The 16,705-nt window shown below is 43.5% G+C and overlaps 2 protein-coding genes across 4 annotated transcripts in view; one reads left to right on the top strand and one right to left on the bottom strand.

The window, feature by feature from the left end:
- The window catches only part of LOC110486002 (tRNA pseudouridine synthase Pus10), a 7,642-nt gene extending 4,309 nt beyond the window's left edge, over positions 1-3,333 (top strand). For both annotated transcript variants that reach the window (XR_002468021.2, XR_002468020.2), the window contains exons 8-10: positions 109-154; positions 471-1,082; positions 1,380-3,333. The gene's annotated coding sequence lies outside the window, so the exon portion shown is untranslated. The remainder of the gene's footprint in view (positions 1-108; positions 155-470; positions 1,083-1,379) is intronic.
- The window catches only part of LOC110486000 (RAC-gamma serine/threonine-protein kinase), a 25,877-nt gene continuing 12,106 nt past the window's right edge, over positions 2,935-16,705 (bottom strand). For both annotated transcript variants that reach the window (XM_021557274.2, XM_036940650.1), the window contains 4 exons: positions 9,020-9,234; positions 8,350-8,437; positions 7,880-7,982; positions 2,935-4,858 (listed from right to left, as the gene is read on the bottom strand). In XM_021557274.2, the coding sequence (XP_021412949.1) occupies positions 4,773-4,858; positions 7,880-7,982; positions 8,350-8,437; positions 9,020-9,234 (492 nt within the window). In that variant the 3' untranslated portion in view covers positions 2,935-4,772. The remainder of the gene's footprint in view (positions 4,859-7,879; positions 7,983-8,349; positions 8,438-9,019; positions 9,235-16,705) is intronic.

Genomic DNA, 16,705 nt, shown 5'->3' with positions numbered 1-16,705 from the left:
GATGGATAGATTTTATAGGTGCAAAGGCATGGAGAACCAGCAAAATACATGTAATGTACCATTTTTACGAAACTAATTTCTACTTCTCTGCTTTATTCTTGCATTCAGGGCTGGCATCTGTTCAGACTGCTTCAGACCAACTAAGAACAAACAGGTGAGTGAAAAAGCCAATTGGAGCCATGTCACGTGACATTTGAACAAAATGGGTCATTGGTATAAATGGTTTTGATAAGTTCCATAAATGTTTTTGTCACCAATGGCGACATGCTGCTCATTCTTTGTCGTTCCATGTCTCTCGGTGTTACGGTCCTTTCTCTGATCTCTAGTTTGTCTCACAACAGAATGTAAATCTAAAGTAGGTGGTCACTTTATTCTCGCTTTTTGTTTCTGTTTCTCTGTCTTCACTCTTTTGAGGGAACTCACAATCTAACTGCATGCATTGCTTAGTGATATTTATTTTCTGTCTCTAGAAAGTTCCCCTGTCCCCCTACACGGCCAGCGAGGAAATGCATCGCTCAAGAGGTCCAGTGTCTTCACGTTTCTGTATTTGGGTAAGGTTGTTTATGACATCCCTTTTGGATGATTTGAACCAACGGAGGGCTTTGAGATGATCAAGAGTGGGGTCATTTCACTTCGGGAATGTATTCAGTTGGGGGCGAATACTAACGTCCTCTTAGGTAAGTCAAATGTTCACTTATTTCTCCGTTGACGTCAATGCGATGTAAAAGTTGGACTTAGGGAAAAGTTAGGATTCACCCTTCATGGTTAGGGGCTCGTAAGTAAGCATTTCACTGTAAGGTAAGGTAAGAAGCAAAACAGTGAGATACACAAATAGTCATACACAAACCCAAACACAAAGGGAGGTATTAAGGTTGAGAGACATTCACAGTGATATACTTACACACACACGATAACAAATTAATAAATGTTATTTTTTTATCATCAACGAGTCACCCAATGTCAGTACCTTAACTGTTCCCAGTTACATCAAGGAGTTTGTCCACGGAGACTTTGGTCGCACCAAGCCCAATCTGTGTGATATGCTGAAGACTGAGACTGATATCCTAGAGCTGGACGTTGATGTGGGTATTTTTTAAAAGTTGCCATAAATGTATCTACTTTTTTGTGGGATATTAAAATAAGACACTGTGCACAGTGATTATTGTATAAAAAAAATAGCGAGACACAGTTGAAAAGTTCATTCATAATATAAAGGGATAGTTAAGCATATTTCGATATTTGTTTCCTTACCTTGAAATCAGTCTGTTCTTTCAAGCTAAGGAAACAAATATAGAACATTGCAGGACTATGATTGAACATGCAGGTGAATCAAAAGGATTCTGATGAGTTCAGTCTTTCTCTCTCTGTGCGTTCCTCAGTCTGTAGATGTGGACTGGCCACCCTCCATCCCGGAGTGAGCCTCGTCTCACTGATGCTGTTGAGGATGCCAAAAGGAGCCCTAGTTCTTTCTGATGGGCCATACCGTCACCTATTAGGCTCCGTTCCACTGATCTCTAGATGATATGGATAGTGTCAATATATTTGTTTTTCTTTCAATAGATTATGTTGAAATGACTGAATCTGTACAGCACGTGCGCTGAGCTGAGGCCTTGAACTGATCTTAGATATACATGTCTTTGAGAGCCGTAGCAGGGACTGGGTGTGAATGGCACCGCTGACGGAAAGAACTACAATCCAAGTTAATTGCACTCACCTGGTGTCCCAAGTCTGAATTAGTCTCTTATTAGGAGAGGATGAAAACCAGAAGTGTTTCGGCCCTCCAGGTCAGACATTGAACAGCCCTTCTATATAGCTTAGGGGTAGTCTATGGTCAGTATTTTGTGTGTTTTTCCCTCAATTGATTTACAGAGGTTTTTGTTCAGCCTTAAAATAAATGGTTTACCTGTGGATTGTCCCGTAGGCAAAATGAGAGCAATGCTATACTTTTTTTTTTGTATGAATGAACATATTTGAATGTGATGTCTCCCATCAGTATCATGTTCCCCCATTGTAAATCCCATCCACATAAAGGCCTGGGACATGTTCAGTTGTGCACACAATGGAAAAAAAATTGGAACAGAAAACCAAAACATTTTATTTCATAAGTCCAGGTATGGTGCTTTTCCATTTTGACTTACCCCCACACCAATGTTTTATGTTAAAGGGAAACGTGAGGATTTTGGCAATCTACTTCCCCGGGGTCACAGGAACTCGTGCCTACCATTTTTGTCTCTGCGTGTAGTTTGAAGGGACTTGCTAACCATTGATACCGCATTTACTAACTAGCGTTAGCGCAATGACTGGAGGTCTATGGGTAGCAGATACCCACAGACCTTGTCATTGCACTAACGCTAGTTAGCATTTTCTCATGAAACTACCTCTAGCTTCCTTCATATTGGACATAGAGAAAATTGTATCCACAAGTTTGTGACTCTGGGAAAGTAGATAAAGGGCCTCATTGCCAAAATCCTGATGTGTCCCTTTAATGTAAGCTCTAGTGTTTTGTCCATCAGGTGTGTGACACTAAAGACTTGTGGCAAGCAGAATAACAAACCTCTGCATCATTCAAGACTGTTGCTTTTTGAGGTGTAAAAGTTCAGTTAACCATCTTTGTAAATTCAAGCTAAAAAAGTACCCAGTGCCTTGGCTCCAAGTCAGAGCATGTCCGTCGGAGCAATGGTCCAGTGAGACACGGGTGCCGGCCCACGTAGATGGAAAAATAGATTTACCCCAGTGTTTTACCCAAAAACATACCAGTGGGAATGCGCCAGTAGTTTCTTCCTCCCGGTTTTATTTGATTTGGTTCCTAATGAACATGACCCTGGATGAGACCCTTGCTGAATATTGTGTAGGGTATTGCTTTCCAAAGGGTACACACTCATTGAAATATCAGACGGGGGGGATTAAAATAAAACACTGATTTACGCCATGAAAAACCCTGAAATGTATTCTTTAATTTAATTCAAAATAAATACTACCACGGCATTGCAAGTTCACTATTGGTTTCTTGCCCTAATGTTTTGGTAAGAAAACAAACAAGCAAACAATCCAAAAAACAATTGGATAAAAAACAGACTTTAGTAATGCATCCAACAATATCATCCTTCAGCGGCTTAAAGAGAGGTGCCTTTTTGACTCTGAACAAGACTGGGTAACACTGCCTAGAATGACACAAACATAAATAAATCTAGTACTATGGTACAAAAAAGGAAGGGAATGATAACGACCTGATGTAACCACATATCACTGCAGAATTGACCATGGTCCCACTTGAACGGGTAAAAGAAAACATTACAGTGGGTGTCAATTTATTTGACCAACAGCGAAAAAGGGTCTCGTCTCCATGGAAACCTCTTCTGGAAAGACAGGTCGAGGCGACGCTGACACCAGTCACAAAATGGGAGCGTCCAGTCAGTCTTTAACGTTGTAGTTTACGTTGTTTTAACCCAAAATGTCATTCTCAGTCTTCCTTTTCCTCCGGTCTTGGTTCTCCTCAGCAAGCTTGAAGTACAGTCACACACAAAAGTTCATGTCTGGCCAAGATGCCACTAAGAACAAAAAAAGGCATTGCATATTTACATCAAAAAACGTGGGGGAACTGCTTTCCTTTTCTCTCTCCATTCTCACAGTCCTCATCATATCATCATACACAAGTATATTCATGGCTCAGTTACACGTGATCTGTGACCCGACATGGTTACTGATTATTGATGCCTTCCGCCCACATTGTCGCTTTGGGAAGATTGATGGGGAGATTCAATTTTTTTTACAGATACAGATTTCATAGTCTGTCACAAGCCATATCAGCAGAGCTCAGAGCTGGCTCTGATGTTAGAGAGTGTGTGTGTGTGTGAGCATGTGTGTTATGACAGCATAAGGTGGACCTGTATAAGCCACATTCCTTGTGTAAACATCTATACCACTATTTTTTCTATAGCTATGAAAATAAGTTATTAATCAAATGACTGTGGAAAAAGACGCAAAAAAGGCTTGTATATTCATAGTAGCTTTTCCCTGATGGGTGTGTAAAGCTAAACTGGTAGCTGAGTTGAATGCGGTTGTGCTCTGTGTTGCCTGAGTGAACCGTGCAGTATCTGGCAGTTTAGTGTTTCTGTCAAACAATAACCAAGTAGAAATCTCTGGCAGAAAATGAAAAGGTCAAAAAGGATGAAAAGTAATAACACTGACAATGAAATTGGAATGAAAGAAACGGTCAGTTCTGTCTTTTTTGTTGTTTTTAGCAGATAGTGACTCTCGTTTTCCATGGGATTGGAGAATGTGCACCGCCATGGCATTGTATATGAGAAAAATAATTGTTTGAATGAACCACGAGCCCCCCGACCTAAACCCTGTCTGTATGATACGAAACATCTGCACACATAAGGCAACATTTTTGGTTTTGTTCCCTAGAACGGCTCTTCCAAACCAAGTGCAAAAAAGTTCAAACTAAAATTTTAAAAAGACAAAGAACGTAACAGGTCGACAACCTAATACTGACGGATAAAAATACATAACAAAAACATTGCCTTCTGCAGTATATAGCGTTGAAAATGTAAGATACTTTTTTTGTGTGGAGAGACCAGCTTGAGTCTATCCCACTGTGCAAAACCCCTTTTACAGTCCCTAAAAAGACAACTTCTCCCAGTCTGCACTCGAATACAGAGAAGGAGAAAAGAGGGGAGACTTTTCCTACAATGGCTACGTGTTTTCCTCGAAACGGACGCACGGCGGGACGGGGGGGACAATACTGGCTGGTTGGCTGGCAATGACCTTCACTCTCGTCCGCTGGCCGAATACGAGAATTGTGGGAAATGAGGCCTCCGTTCACTGTCACCCTCACCCATTCCGTCTTCATCGTCTGTAGAAAGAGACAGAGTCAGCGAGAGAGGGGAGTGAGAAAGACAGGTAGGTCTGGGCTCAATAACAAACTATGACCTGCATGAGTTAAGTGTCATTACTTAAGCCTCTCACCGTTGCCGCTTCCTATAGACCACCCTCTGCCCCCAGCTGTGCCCTGGACACCATATGTGAATTGATTGCCCCCCATCTATCTTCAGAGCTCGTGCTGCTTGGTAACCTAAACAGGGACATGCTTAACACCCCGGACATCCTACAATCTTAGCTTGATGCCCTCAATCTCACACAAATTATCAATGAACCCACCAGGTACAACTCCAAATCTGTAAACACAGGCACCCTCATAGATATCATCCTAACCAACCTACCCTCCAAATACACCTCTGCTGTTTTCAACCAAGATCTCAGTGATCACTACCTCATTGCCTGCATCCGTAATGGGTCTGCGGTCAAACGACCACCCCTCATCACTGTCAAACGCTCCCTAAAACACTTCAGCGAGCAGGCCATTCTAATCGACTTGGCCCGGGTATCCTGGAAGGATATTGACCTCATCCCGTCAGTAGAAGATGCCTGGTTATTCTTTAAAAGTGCCTTCCTCACCATCTTAAATAAGCATGCTCCATTCAAAAAAATGTTGAACCAGGAACAGATATAGCCACATGCAACTTTTCAGGGAAGTTAGGAACCAATATACACAGGCAGTTAGGAAATTTAGGAAATTTGCATCCTGTAGCACAAACTCCCAAAAGTTCTGGGACATTGTAAAATCCATGGAGAATAAGAGCACCTCCTCCCAGATGCCCACTGCACTGAGGCTAGGAAACACTGTTACCACCGATAAATCTTCTATTATTGAGAATTTCAATAAGCATTTTTCTATGGCTGGCCATGCTTTCCACCTGGCTACCCCTACCCCAGTCAACAGCCCTACACCCCCCACAGCAACTCGCCCATGCCTCCCCCATTTCTCCTTCACCCAAATCCAGATAGCTGATGTTCTGAAAGAGCTGCAAAATCTGTACCTCTACAAATCAGCCAGGCTAGACAATCTGGACCCTCTCTTTCTAAAATGATCTGCCAAAATTGTTGCAACCCCTTTTACTACCCTCTTTAACCTCTCTTTCGTATCGTCTGAGATTCCCAAAGATTGGAAAGCTGCCACAGACCTATATCTATCCTACCCTGCCTTTCTAAGGTCTTTGAAAGGCAAGTTAACAAACAGATTACCGACCATTTCGAATCCCACCGTACCTCCGCTATGCAATCTGGTTTCAGAGCTGGTCATGGGTGCACCTCAGCCATGCTCAAGGTCCTAAACGATATAACTGCCATCAATAAGAGACAATACTGTGCAGCCGTATTCATCGACCTGGCCAAGGCTTTCGACTCTGTCAATCACCAAATTCTTATCGGCAGACTCAACAGCCTTGGTTTCTGAAATGATTGCCTCGACCTGGTTCACCAACTACTTCTTAGACAGAGTTCAGTGTGTCAAATCGGAGGGCCTGTTGTCCGGACCTCTGGCAGTCTCTATGGCGGTGCCACAGGGTTCAATTCTCAGGCCGACTCTTTTCTCTGTATACATCAATGATGTCGCTCTTGCTGCTGGTGATTCTCTGATCCACCTCTATGCAGGCGAGCACCATTCTGTATACTTCTGGCCCTTCTTTGGACACTGTGTTAACCTCCAGAAAAGCTTCAATGCCATACAACTCTCCTTCTGTGGCCTCCAACTGCTCTTAAATGCAAGTAAAACTAAACGCATGCTCTTCAACCAATCGCTGCCCGCACCTGCCCGCCCGTCTAGCATCACTACTCTGGACAGTTCTGACTTAGAATATGTGGACAACTACAAATACCTTGGTGTCTGGTTAGACTGTAAACTCTCCTTCCAGACTCACATTAAACATCTCCAATCCACAATTAAATCTAGAATCAGCTTCCTATTTCGCAACAAAGCATCCTTCACTCATGCTGCCAAACATACCCTTGTTAAACTGACCATCCTACCGATCCTCGACTTCGGCGATGTCATTTCCAAAATAGCCTCCAACACTCTACTCAACAAATTGGATGCAGTCTATCACAGTGCCATCCGTTTTGTCACCAAAGCCCCATATACTACCCACCACTGCAACCTGTACGCTCTCGATGGCTGGCCCTCGCTTCATATTCGTCGCCAAACCCACTTGCTCCAGGTCATTGACAAGTCTCTGCTAGGTAAAGCCCCGCCTTATCTCAGCTCACTGGTCACCATAGCAGCACCCACCCACAGCACGCGCTCCAGCAGGTATATTTCACTGGTCATCCCCAAAGCCAATTCCTCCTTTGGCCGCCTTTCCTTCCAGTTCTCAGCTGCCAATGACTGGAAATAACTGCAAAAATCACTGAAGCTGAGACTCATATCTCCCTCACTAGCTTTAAGCACAAGCTGTCAGAGCAGCTCACAGATCACTGCACATAGCCCATCTGTAAATAGCCCATCCAACTACCTCATCCCCATACTGTATTTATTCATTTATCTTGCTCCTTTGCACCCCAGTATCTCTACTTGCACATTCATCTTCTGCACATCTACCATTCCAGTGTTTAATTGCTATATTGCAATTACTTCGCCACCATGGCCTATTTATTGCCTTACCTCCCTTATCCTATCTCATTTGCACACACTGTATATATACTATTTTATACTGTATTATTGACTATGTTTGTTTATTCCATGTGTAACTCTGTGTTGTTGTATGTGTCGAACTGCTTTGCTTTATCATGGCCAGGTCACAGTTGTAAATGAGACTAGCCTACCTGGTTAAATAAATGTGAAATAAAAAATAAATAAAAAACTTAAGGTCACTTGAGTAACAGTGTTACCCTAGAATAATCACTAAATCAAAGCCAGTACCACAGCACAACACCCCCAACAATTCAACAGACTAATCATCCTATGGCAGAGTCTATGGCAGGAAACCCCTATTCCAAAGAAGTGGGCCGAACCGTGCAGAGGGATCCGATGGACACTTACATTTCTCCGGGGGAGTGATGGTGATCGTCTGTGCCGTGAACTCCTCATCGAAATACCGGGTGTCTGTCTCTGACGAGACCTGTGGCATGAAGGGGGGGACCAACTGTAGGGGAGAGAGAGAGGACATCGTTGTCACATGTAATATATAATTGATATGCCATTTAGCAGACGCTTTTATCCAAAGTGGATACATTAGTTTGTGGATACATTTTTGTATCGGTGGCATGAGGAGTCAAACCCAAGATCTTGACATCATGCTTTTATCAACTGAGCCACACAGGACCACAGTGACATGTGACACACTGATGTCTGTGGCTTGTGTGTGACATCCATATTTGCATATTTGACTGGAAAAATGCTAGTCATTTTCACCCGCGTGGAATATTCCGAATTCGTTCAGAAGTCGGTGGGAGGGCAGAGAACTGGTTTAATGAAATCCTAAGTGATCAGGTGTAGAAGAGGAGACTCACCTTTTTGTCGTAGACGTCTTGCCAGTCTATAGCCACAAAGAAACTGTGGCGCATTATCTCCTTCGCATCGTCTGGACCGCCACCGAGTCTGATGGAAATAAAGAAAAGTACAAATGTGAACACTTTCTAGAAAACCTGTCAAGAAACAAGACAACATGAGCTAGGTGCAAATCCTGGAATAACATCAAGGGGTGAATGAGAAAATGTTCTCCCTTGGGTTTACCACTAACCTAGCTGCCTCTCAAGCTTTTAGTGACAAAACAGCTTTGTAGCAGAACAATAAGCAAATGCAAAATTGTGATGAGCTAGTATTTCATAAAGCAGGATCAATGAGTGAGCCAGTTACTCCTATACAAAAAATACTAAATGATGGGAAGTTACAGTTGAGGACTGGTTAGCTGATTAGCATGAGTCAATAATCCACTTCAAGTTGATCTGTTACGAAGAAGGAAATGTGTTGTGTCAAAACTATTTGGCAGAGTTTGTTAGCTGATCACTGACCCAGCTTCGTATAATCCCCCACTGGAGCCTTGGTGTGTGTGTGTGTGTGTGTGTGTGTGTTCGTTCGTCTGTCTGCATACCTGTGCCTCTGTGTGTACATCTCTCTTGCTTCAATGCATGCATGTCTGTCTGTGTGTGTGCCCGAGCGTCTGTTTCTATCTCTCTGTACCGTTTGTTGGGGTCCTTGATGAGCAGGCCGGAGAGCAGGGACTTGGAGTCGGAGGAGAGCGTGCGTGGAAACTTGATCTCCTCCATGAGGATCAGCTCAAACAGCTTCTCGTGGTCCTGGTTGTAGAAGGGCAGCCGACCGCACATCATCTCATACATGACCACGCCCAGACCCCACCAGTCCACCGCCCGGCCGTAGTCATTGTCCTCCAGCACCTAGCATAGGGACATCATGACATAATACAGTATGTTTTACCCACTTCATATGTATATACTGCATTCAATTTTGACCGATTAATTAGGGCCGATTTCAAGTTACGTTTTTTTGCATGCCGATTACATTGCATTCCACGAGGAAACTGCGTGGCAGGCTGACCACCTGTTACGCAGGTGCAGCAAGGAGCAAAGTTAAGTTGCTAGCTAGCATTAAACTTATCTTATAAAAAACATTCAATCTTCACATAATCACTAGTTAACTACACATGGTTAATGATATTACTAGGTTAACAAGGTTGTCCAGCGTTGCATATAATCAATACGGTACCTGTTAATTTGTCATCGAATCACAGCCTACTTCGCCAAACGGGTGATGATTTAACAAAAGCACAACCTTTGCACAAATGTACCTAACCATAAACATAAATGCCTTATTTAAAATCAATACACAGAAGTATATTTTTTTAAACCTGCATATTTAGTTAAAAGACATTCATGTTAACAGGCAATATTAACTAGGGAAATTGTGTCACTTCTCTTGCATTCATTGCACGTAGAGTCAGGGTATATGCAACAGTTTGGGCCGCCTGGCTCATTGCGAACTAATTTGCCAGAATTTTACGTAATTATGACATAACACTGAAGGTTGTGCAATGTAACAGCAATATTTAGACTTAGGGTTGCCACCCGTTCGCTAAAATACGGAACGGTTCCGTGATTCACTGAAAGAATAAACATTTTGTTTTCGAAATTAAAGTTTCCGGATTTGACCGTATTAATGACATTAGGCTCGTATTTCTGTGTGTTTATTATATTATAATTAAGTCTAAGATTTGATGAAGCATGCTGACTGAGCGGTGGTAGGCAGCAGCAGGCTCGTAAGCATTCAATCTAACAGCACTTTCCTGTGTTTGCCAGCAGCTCTTCGTGTAACCGATGTGAAATGGCTAGCTAGTTAGCGGTGGTGCGCGCTAATAGCGTTTCAATCGGTGACGTCACTCGCTCTGAGACCTTGAAGTAGTGGTTCCCCTTGCTCTGCATGGGCCGCGGCTTTTGTGGCGCGATGGGTAACGATGCTTCTTGGGTGTCAGTTGTCTATGTGTGCAGAGGGTCCCTGGTTCAAGCCCAGGTAGGGGTGAGGAGAGGGACGGAAGCTATACTGTTACATTCGCAATGCTTGAAGCACTTCAAGCCTATCAACTCCTGGCAATACTAAAGAACATCCAATAGTCAAAGGTATATGAAATACAAATGGTAGAGAGAGAAATAGTCGACGCCTCATAATTCCTATAATAACTTGCGGCTCAACTTGAAAGGGGTTCCTTAGTTATTTTACCGTTCATGTCTTCCATAGAGAATGTCTTGGTCTACTTCAAACAAGGTCTGTCTTTCGTGCATGCTTAAACCGCCTCGATGTTTTGATACTCGTGTAAATCTCACTCGGATAAGGTAAAGTTTGTCAACATATTTTCATATATCAACTGTACAAAAAAAATTATTCGCTTATAAACTCAGCACAAAAATAAATGTCTCTTTTTCAGGACCCTGTTTAAAGGTCTTACTTTCAAAGATAATTCGTAAAAATACAAATAACTTCACAGATCTTCATTGTAAAGGGTTTAAACACTGTTTCCCATGCTTGTTCCATGAACAATAAACAATTTATGAACATGCACCTGTGGAACGGTCATTCTGGCACTAACAGCTTACAGACGGTAGGCAACTAAGGTCACAGTTATGAAAGGCCATTTAGGCCATTTTATTACCTGTTCAGGAGTCTTATGGCTTTGGGGGGATAAAACAACTGTTGAGAAGCCTTTTTGTCCTAGACTTGGCACTCCGGTACCGCTTGCCATGCAGTAGTAGAGAGAACAGTCTATCACTGGGGTGACAGGGGTCTTTGACAATTTTTAGGGCTTTCCTCTGACACCGGTGTAGAGGTCCTGGATGGCATGCAGCTTAGCCCCAGTGATGTACTGGGCCGTACGCACTACCCTCTGTAGTGCCTTGCGGTCAGAGGCTGAGCAATTGCAGCTGTAGAACCTTTTTAGGATCTCAGGACCCATGCCAAATCTTCACGACTGACTTGGTGTGTTTGGACCATTCTAGTTTGTTGTTGATGTGGACACCAAGGAACTTGAAGCTCTCAACCTGCTCCACTACAGTCTCGTCGATGAGAATGGGGGCGTGCTCTGTCCTCCTTTTCCTGTAGTCCACAATCATCTCCTTAGTCTTGGTTATGTTGAGGGATAGGTTGTTATTCTGGCACCACCCGGCCAGGTCTCTGACTTCCTCCCTATATGCTGTCTCGTCGTTGTCGGTGATCAGGCCTACCACTGTTGTGTCGTCTGCAAACTTAATGATGGTGTTGGAGTCGTGCCTGGCCATGCAGTCGTGGGTGAACAGGGAGTACAGGAGGAGGCTGAGCACACACCCCTGGGGAGCGCCATTGTTGAGGATCAGCGTGTGTTGTTACCTACTCTCACCACCTGGGGGCGGCCCGTCAGGAAGTCCAGGATCCAGTTGCAGAGGGAGGTGTTTAGTCCCAGGATCCTTAGCTTAGTGATGAGCTTTGAAGGTACTATGGTGTTGAATGCTGAGCTGTAGTCAATGAATAGCATTCTCACATAAGTGTTCCTTTTGTCCACGTGGGAAAGGGCAGTGTGGAGTGCAATAGAGATTGCATCATCTGTGGATCTGTTTTGGCGGTATGCAAATTGGAGTAGGTCTAGGGTTTCTGGGATAATGGTGTTGATGTGATCCATTACCAACCTTTCAAAGCACTTCATGTCTACGGACGTGAGTGCTACGGGTCTGTAGTCTTTAGGCTGCCTTTGTGTTCTTGGGCACAGGGACAATGGTGGTCTGCTTGAAACATGTTGGTATTACAGACTCAATCAGGGACATGTTGAAAATGTCAGTGAAGACACCTGCCAGTTGGTCAGCACATGCCCGGAGCACAAGTCCTGGTAATCCGTCTGGCCCCGCAGCCTTGTGTATGTTGACCTGTTTAAAGGTCTTACTCACGTCGGCTACGGAGAGCGTGATCACACAGTCATCTGGAACAGCTGATGCGCTCATGCATGCCTCAGTGTTGCTTGCCTCGAAGCGAGCATAGAAGTGAATTAGCTCATCTGGTAGGCTCGTGTCACTGGGCAGCTCGCGGCTGTGCTTCCCTTTGTAGTCTGTAATAGTTTGCAAGCCCTGCCACATCCGAAGAGCGTCGGAGCCAGTGTAGTATGATTCAATCATAGCCCTGTATTGACGCTTTGCCTGTTTGATGGTCCATTGCAGGGCATAACACGATTTCTTTTAAGCTTCCGGGTTAGAGTCCCGCAACTTGAAAGCGGCAGCTCTACCCTTTAGCTCAGTGCATATGTTGCCTGTAATCCATGGCTTCTAGTTGGGGTATGTACGTACAGTCACTGTGGGGACAACGTCCTCGATACACTTATTGATAAGGCCAGTGACTGATGTGGTGTACTCCTCAATGCCATCGGAAGAATCGCAGAACATGTTCCAGTCTGTGATAGCAAAACACTCCTGTAGTTTAGCATCTGCTTCATCTAACCACTTTTTTATTGACCGAGTCACTGGTGCTTCCTGCTTTAATTTTTGCTTGTAAGCAGGAATCAGGAGGATAGAGTTGTGGTCAGATTTACCAAATGGAGGGCGAGGGAGAGCTTTGTACGCGTCTCTGTGTGTGGAGTACGGGTGATCTAGAATTTGTTTCCCTCTGGTTGCACATTTAAAATGTTGATGGGAATTTGGTAGAACTGATTGAAGTTTCCCTGCATTAAAGTCTCCGGCCACTAGGTGAGTGGTTTCCTGTTTGCTTATTTCCTTATACAGCTGACTGAGTGCGGTCTTAGTGCCAGTCTGTGGTGGTAAATAAACAACCACGAAAAGTATAGCTGAAAACTCTCTAGGCAAGTAGTGTGGCCTGCAATTTCTCACAATATACTCTACTTCAGGCGAGCAACATCTAGAGACTTCCTTAGATTTCGTGCACCAGCTGTTGTTTACAAATATACACAGACCGTCCCCCCCTCGTCTTACCGGAGTGTGCTGTACTATCTTGCCAGTGCAGCGTGTATCCCGCTAACTTAATATCCATGTCATTCAGCCACGTTTCCGTGAAACATAGGATATTACAGTTGATGTCCCGTTGGTAGGATATTTGTGATTGTACCTCGTCTAGTTTATTGTCCAATGATTGCACTTTGGCGAGTAGTATTGACGGTAACGGCAGCTTTCTCACTCGCCTTTTCCGGGTCCTGACCAGGCACCTGCGTCGCTTCCTCTTGAAAATAACGGGGATGTCGGCCTGGTTAGGTGTTTGAAGAATGTTTCTTCAACAAACAAGACGCACAAGACAATCTTTGTCTAATCCGAAGTGAGTGATCACTGTCCTGATATCCAGAAGCTCTTTTTTGCCGTAAGATACGGTTGCACAAACATTATGTACAAAATAAGTTACAAACAACGCGAAAAAAAACATAATAGCACAATTGGTTGGGCGGCCGTAAAACTGCTGCCATTTCTTCCGGCGCCATGTTCAGTTTATGTCTCAGTTGTTGAATCTTATATTCATACAAATATTTATACATGTTAAGTTTGCTGAAAATAAACGTAGTTGACAGTGAGAGGACGATTATTTTTGTGCTGAGTTTATTTATCCAATATTGATCAGAGTTACCTTGTCCTATGGATATCTACACAGTTATCAAATTGGCAAGGTGGTATAAGCCTACACGAAACAGACCTTATTTGAAGTCAATCTAAAAATGTCCTATGAATAAATGAATGACGGAACCGCTTTTCAGATTTTGCTGGAAGGTGTCATGGAGATTATGACTCACACTTTGGTATTCAATTCTTACCATGCCCATTATTAAAATAGGATTTCCTGCATATAGAAATGACAGTTTTTGTTTTCAACATTCATCACAGGTAACTCTATTTTTATTATTCAAACAGTTGAGAGTATTTGTGTCTCCTAAGCAGACTCTTCAGTATCATTGTCACTTCAGAGAGCTCTGTGTGTATGTGTGTGTGTACACAAACATATTAATTTTACAGATGGCAGAGAAAAGCAGAGCACCACTGTGGGACTATTACATTGAATTGGCACCAGGGAAAGCAAGGTGTCTTATTTGTGATGAAGATGTAAGCATGGGGTCAGCAACTGCTAAATCAAAAAATACCACCAACCTGTGGAATCACCTTAAAAATCCCCCATCCAAAAGCCCATAAGGAAGCAAATTATGAAAAAAAGCAAACGCAAATTCTTCACAAGGAAAAAGTGATACAGACAAGTCACATACAGACATCGCAGGCTAAAATCTTACAACTTTTTAATAAAAAATCAAAATGGCAGGACAAAGACCCAAGGGCCAGGAAGATGGATGAAGCAATTATTGAGATGATTGCCATTGACAACCAGCCATTCACAGTGGTGTCTGACGTTGGTTTTCAGCAGCTGGATTACTCTTGATGAACCCAGGATCAAAATATAAATGATTTCGCACCGAAATGCTAGATAAAACACATGAAAGAGTTGTGATGAAAGTGAAGAATCTGGTGGCACCAGTGGATGCTCCACACATGGCATTCACAACTGACTGCTGGTCAGGCACTACAGAGTCCCTGATGCGTCTTACTGGACATTTCATTGACAATGTCTGGACAAGAAAGCAGGTTGTGCTGAATGTCAAGACTATGAATGGATCACAGATAGGAAACTACGTCAGAGAGATGTTTTTGACCATGTTGGAATACTGGGAAATCCACACAGAACGTGTAGTGCTGGTCCTCAGGGACAGTGGGGCAAACATGGTGAAAGGTATGAGACTGGCAGAGCTTCCAGACTTCAGCTACAGTGCACACACCCTACAGCTTGTAATCAATGATGGCCTGTCCAGTCAGAGAGCTGTGCTAGACATTATTGCCATGTTGAAGAGCTGTGCAACTCACTTCGACCACTCTGTACTGGCCAAACAGAGGCTGAGGGCCATTCAGGAAGAGCTTGGCCTTCCCAAACACAGCATCATCCAAGCAGTTCAAACTCGCTGGAACTCCACACTACACATGTTGCAGAGGATGTTTGAACATTGGCGTGCACTGAATGTGTTGGCAGGTGAATACGGACACATCAGCGGTTTGTCTGCTGCACAGTGGGACATTGTCTCAAACCTAAAGTTCCCTGGTGCTGGAAACTGTCCTGGATCCACGTTACAAGAGCTATGCCTTCACCTCTGGGACAGCACAGTGGCTGAAGGAGGAGTCTGACCTACTAAGGAAACCAAATCCAAGAGCCACAGCAGATGGGACAAGTGAAGAGGATGACCCAGATCCAGGCGCAAAAAGGCAGAATCTGGGTAGATCAGCCACCCAGTCTGGTGGACAACCTCTACGCTAGAATCCTCGGAAATCTAAGAGGGCAGGGATGAAGTTTTGAAATTGAGTTGGAGTGTTAACTCACAGCGCCTGTCATTGACAGAAAGAGCGGCTTGCCTTTTGAGTGGTGGAAGCAGAATGAGGACAGACTTCAATCACTCGCTCCGTTGGCAAAGAAGTTTCTCTGTCTCCCACCTTCTTCGGTCCCAAGCTAGACTGTTCAGTGAGGTGGGGATCATTTATGAGAAGCGGAGGAGCAGACTGACAGGGGACCATGCAGACAAGCTCTGCTATTTGCACTACAACTTAAAACTTCTTAACTGAGAACATTAACCTCTTGAACCTCTGGGGGCAGTATTTCATTTTTGGATGAAAAACGTTCCCATTTTAAACAAGATATTTTGTCACGAAAAGATGCTCGACAATGCATATAATTGACAGCTTTGGAAAGAAAACACTCTGACGTTTCCAAAACTGCAAAGATATTGTCTGTGAGTGCCACAGAACTAATGCTACAGGCGAAACCAAGATGACATTTCATACAGGAAGTGAGCCAGATTTCGAATGCGCTGTGTTCCAATGTCTCCTTATATGGCTGTGAATGCGCAAGGAATGAGCCTACACTTTCTGTCGTTTCCCCAAGGTGTTTGCAGCATTGTGACGTATTTGTAGGCATATCATTGGAAAATTGACCATAAGAGACTACATTTACCAGGTGTCCGCTCAGTGTCCTCCGTCGAAACTATTGCGTAATCTCCAGGTGCGTGCATTTTTCCATTTTGAACAGAGGAGAAACAAAACTGCCACGAGTGATTTATCATCGAATAGATATGTGAAAAACACCTTGAGGATTGATTCTAAACAACGTTTGCCATGTTTCTGTCGATATTATGGAGTTAATTTGGAAAAAAGTTTGCGTTGTAATGACTGAATTTTCGTTTTTTTTTTCTTAGCCAAACGTGATGAACAAAACAGCGATTTCTCCTACACAAATAATTTTTGGAAAAACTGAACATTTGCTATCTAACTGAGAGTCTCCTCATTGAAAACATCCGAAGTTCTTCAAAGGTAA

Source organism: Oncorhynchus mykiss, chromosome 13 (genome assembly GCF_013265735.2).
Source record: "Oncorhynchus mykiss isolate Arlee chromosome 13, USDA_OmykA_1.1, whole genome shotgun sequence".
In the NCBI taxonomy this organism is placed as follows: Eukaryota; Metazoa; Chordata; class Actinopteri; order Salmoniformes; family Salmonidae; genus Oncorhynchus; species Oncorhynchus mykiss.
This window is presented reverse-complemented; position numbering and strand designations above follow the sequence as displayed.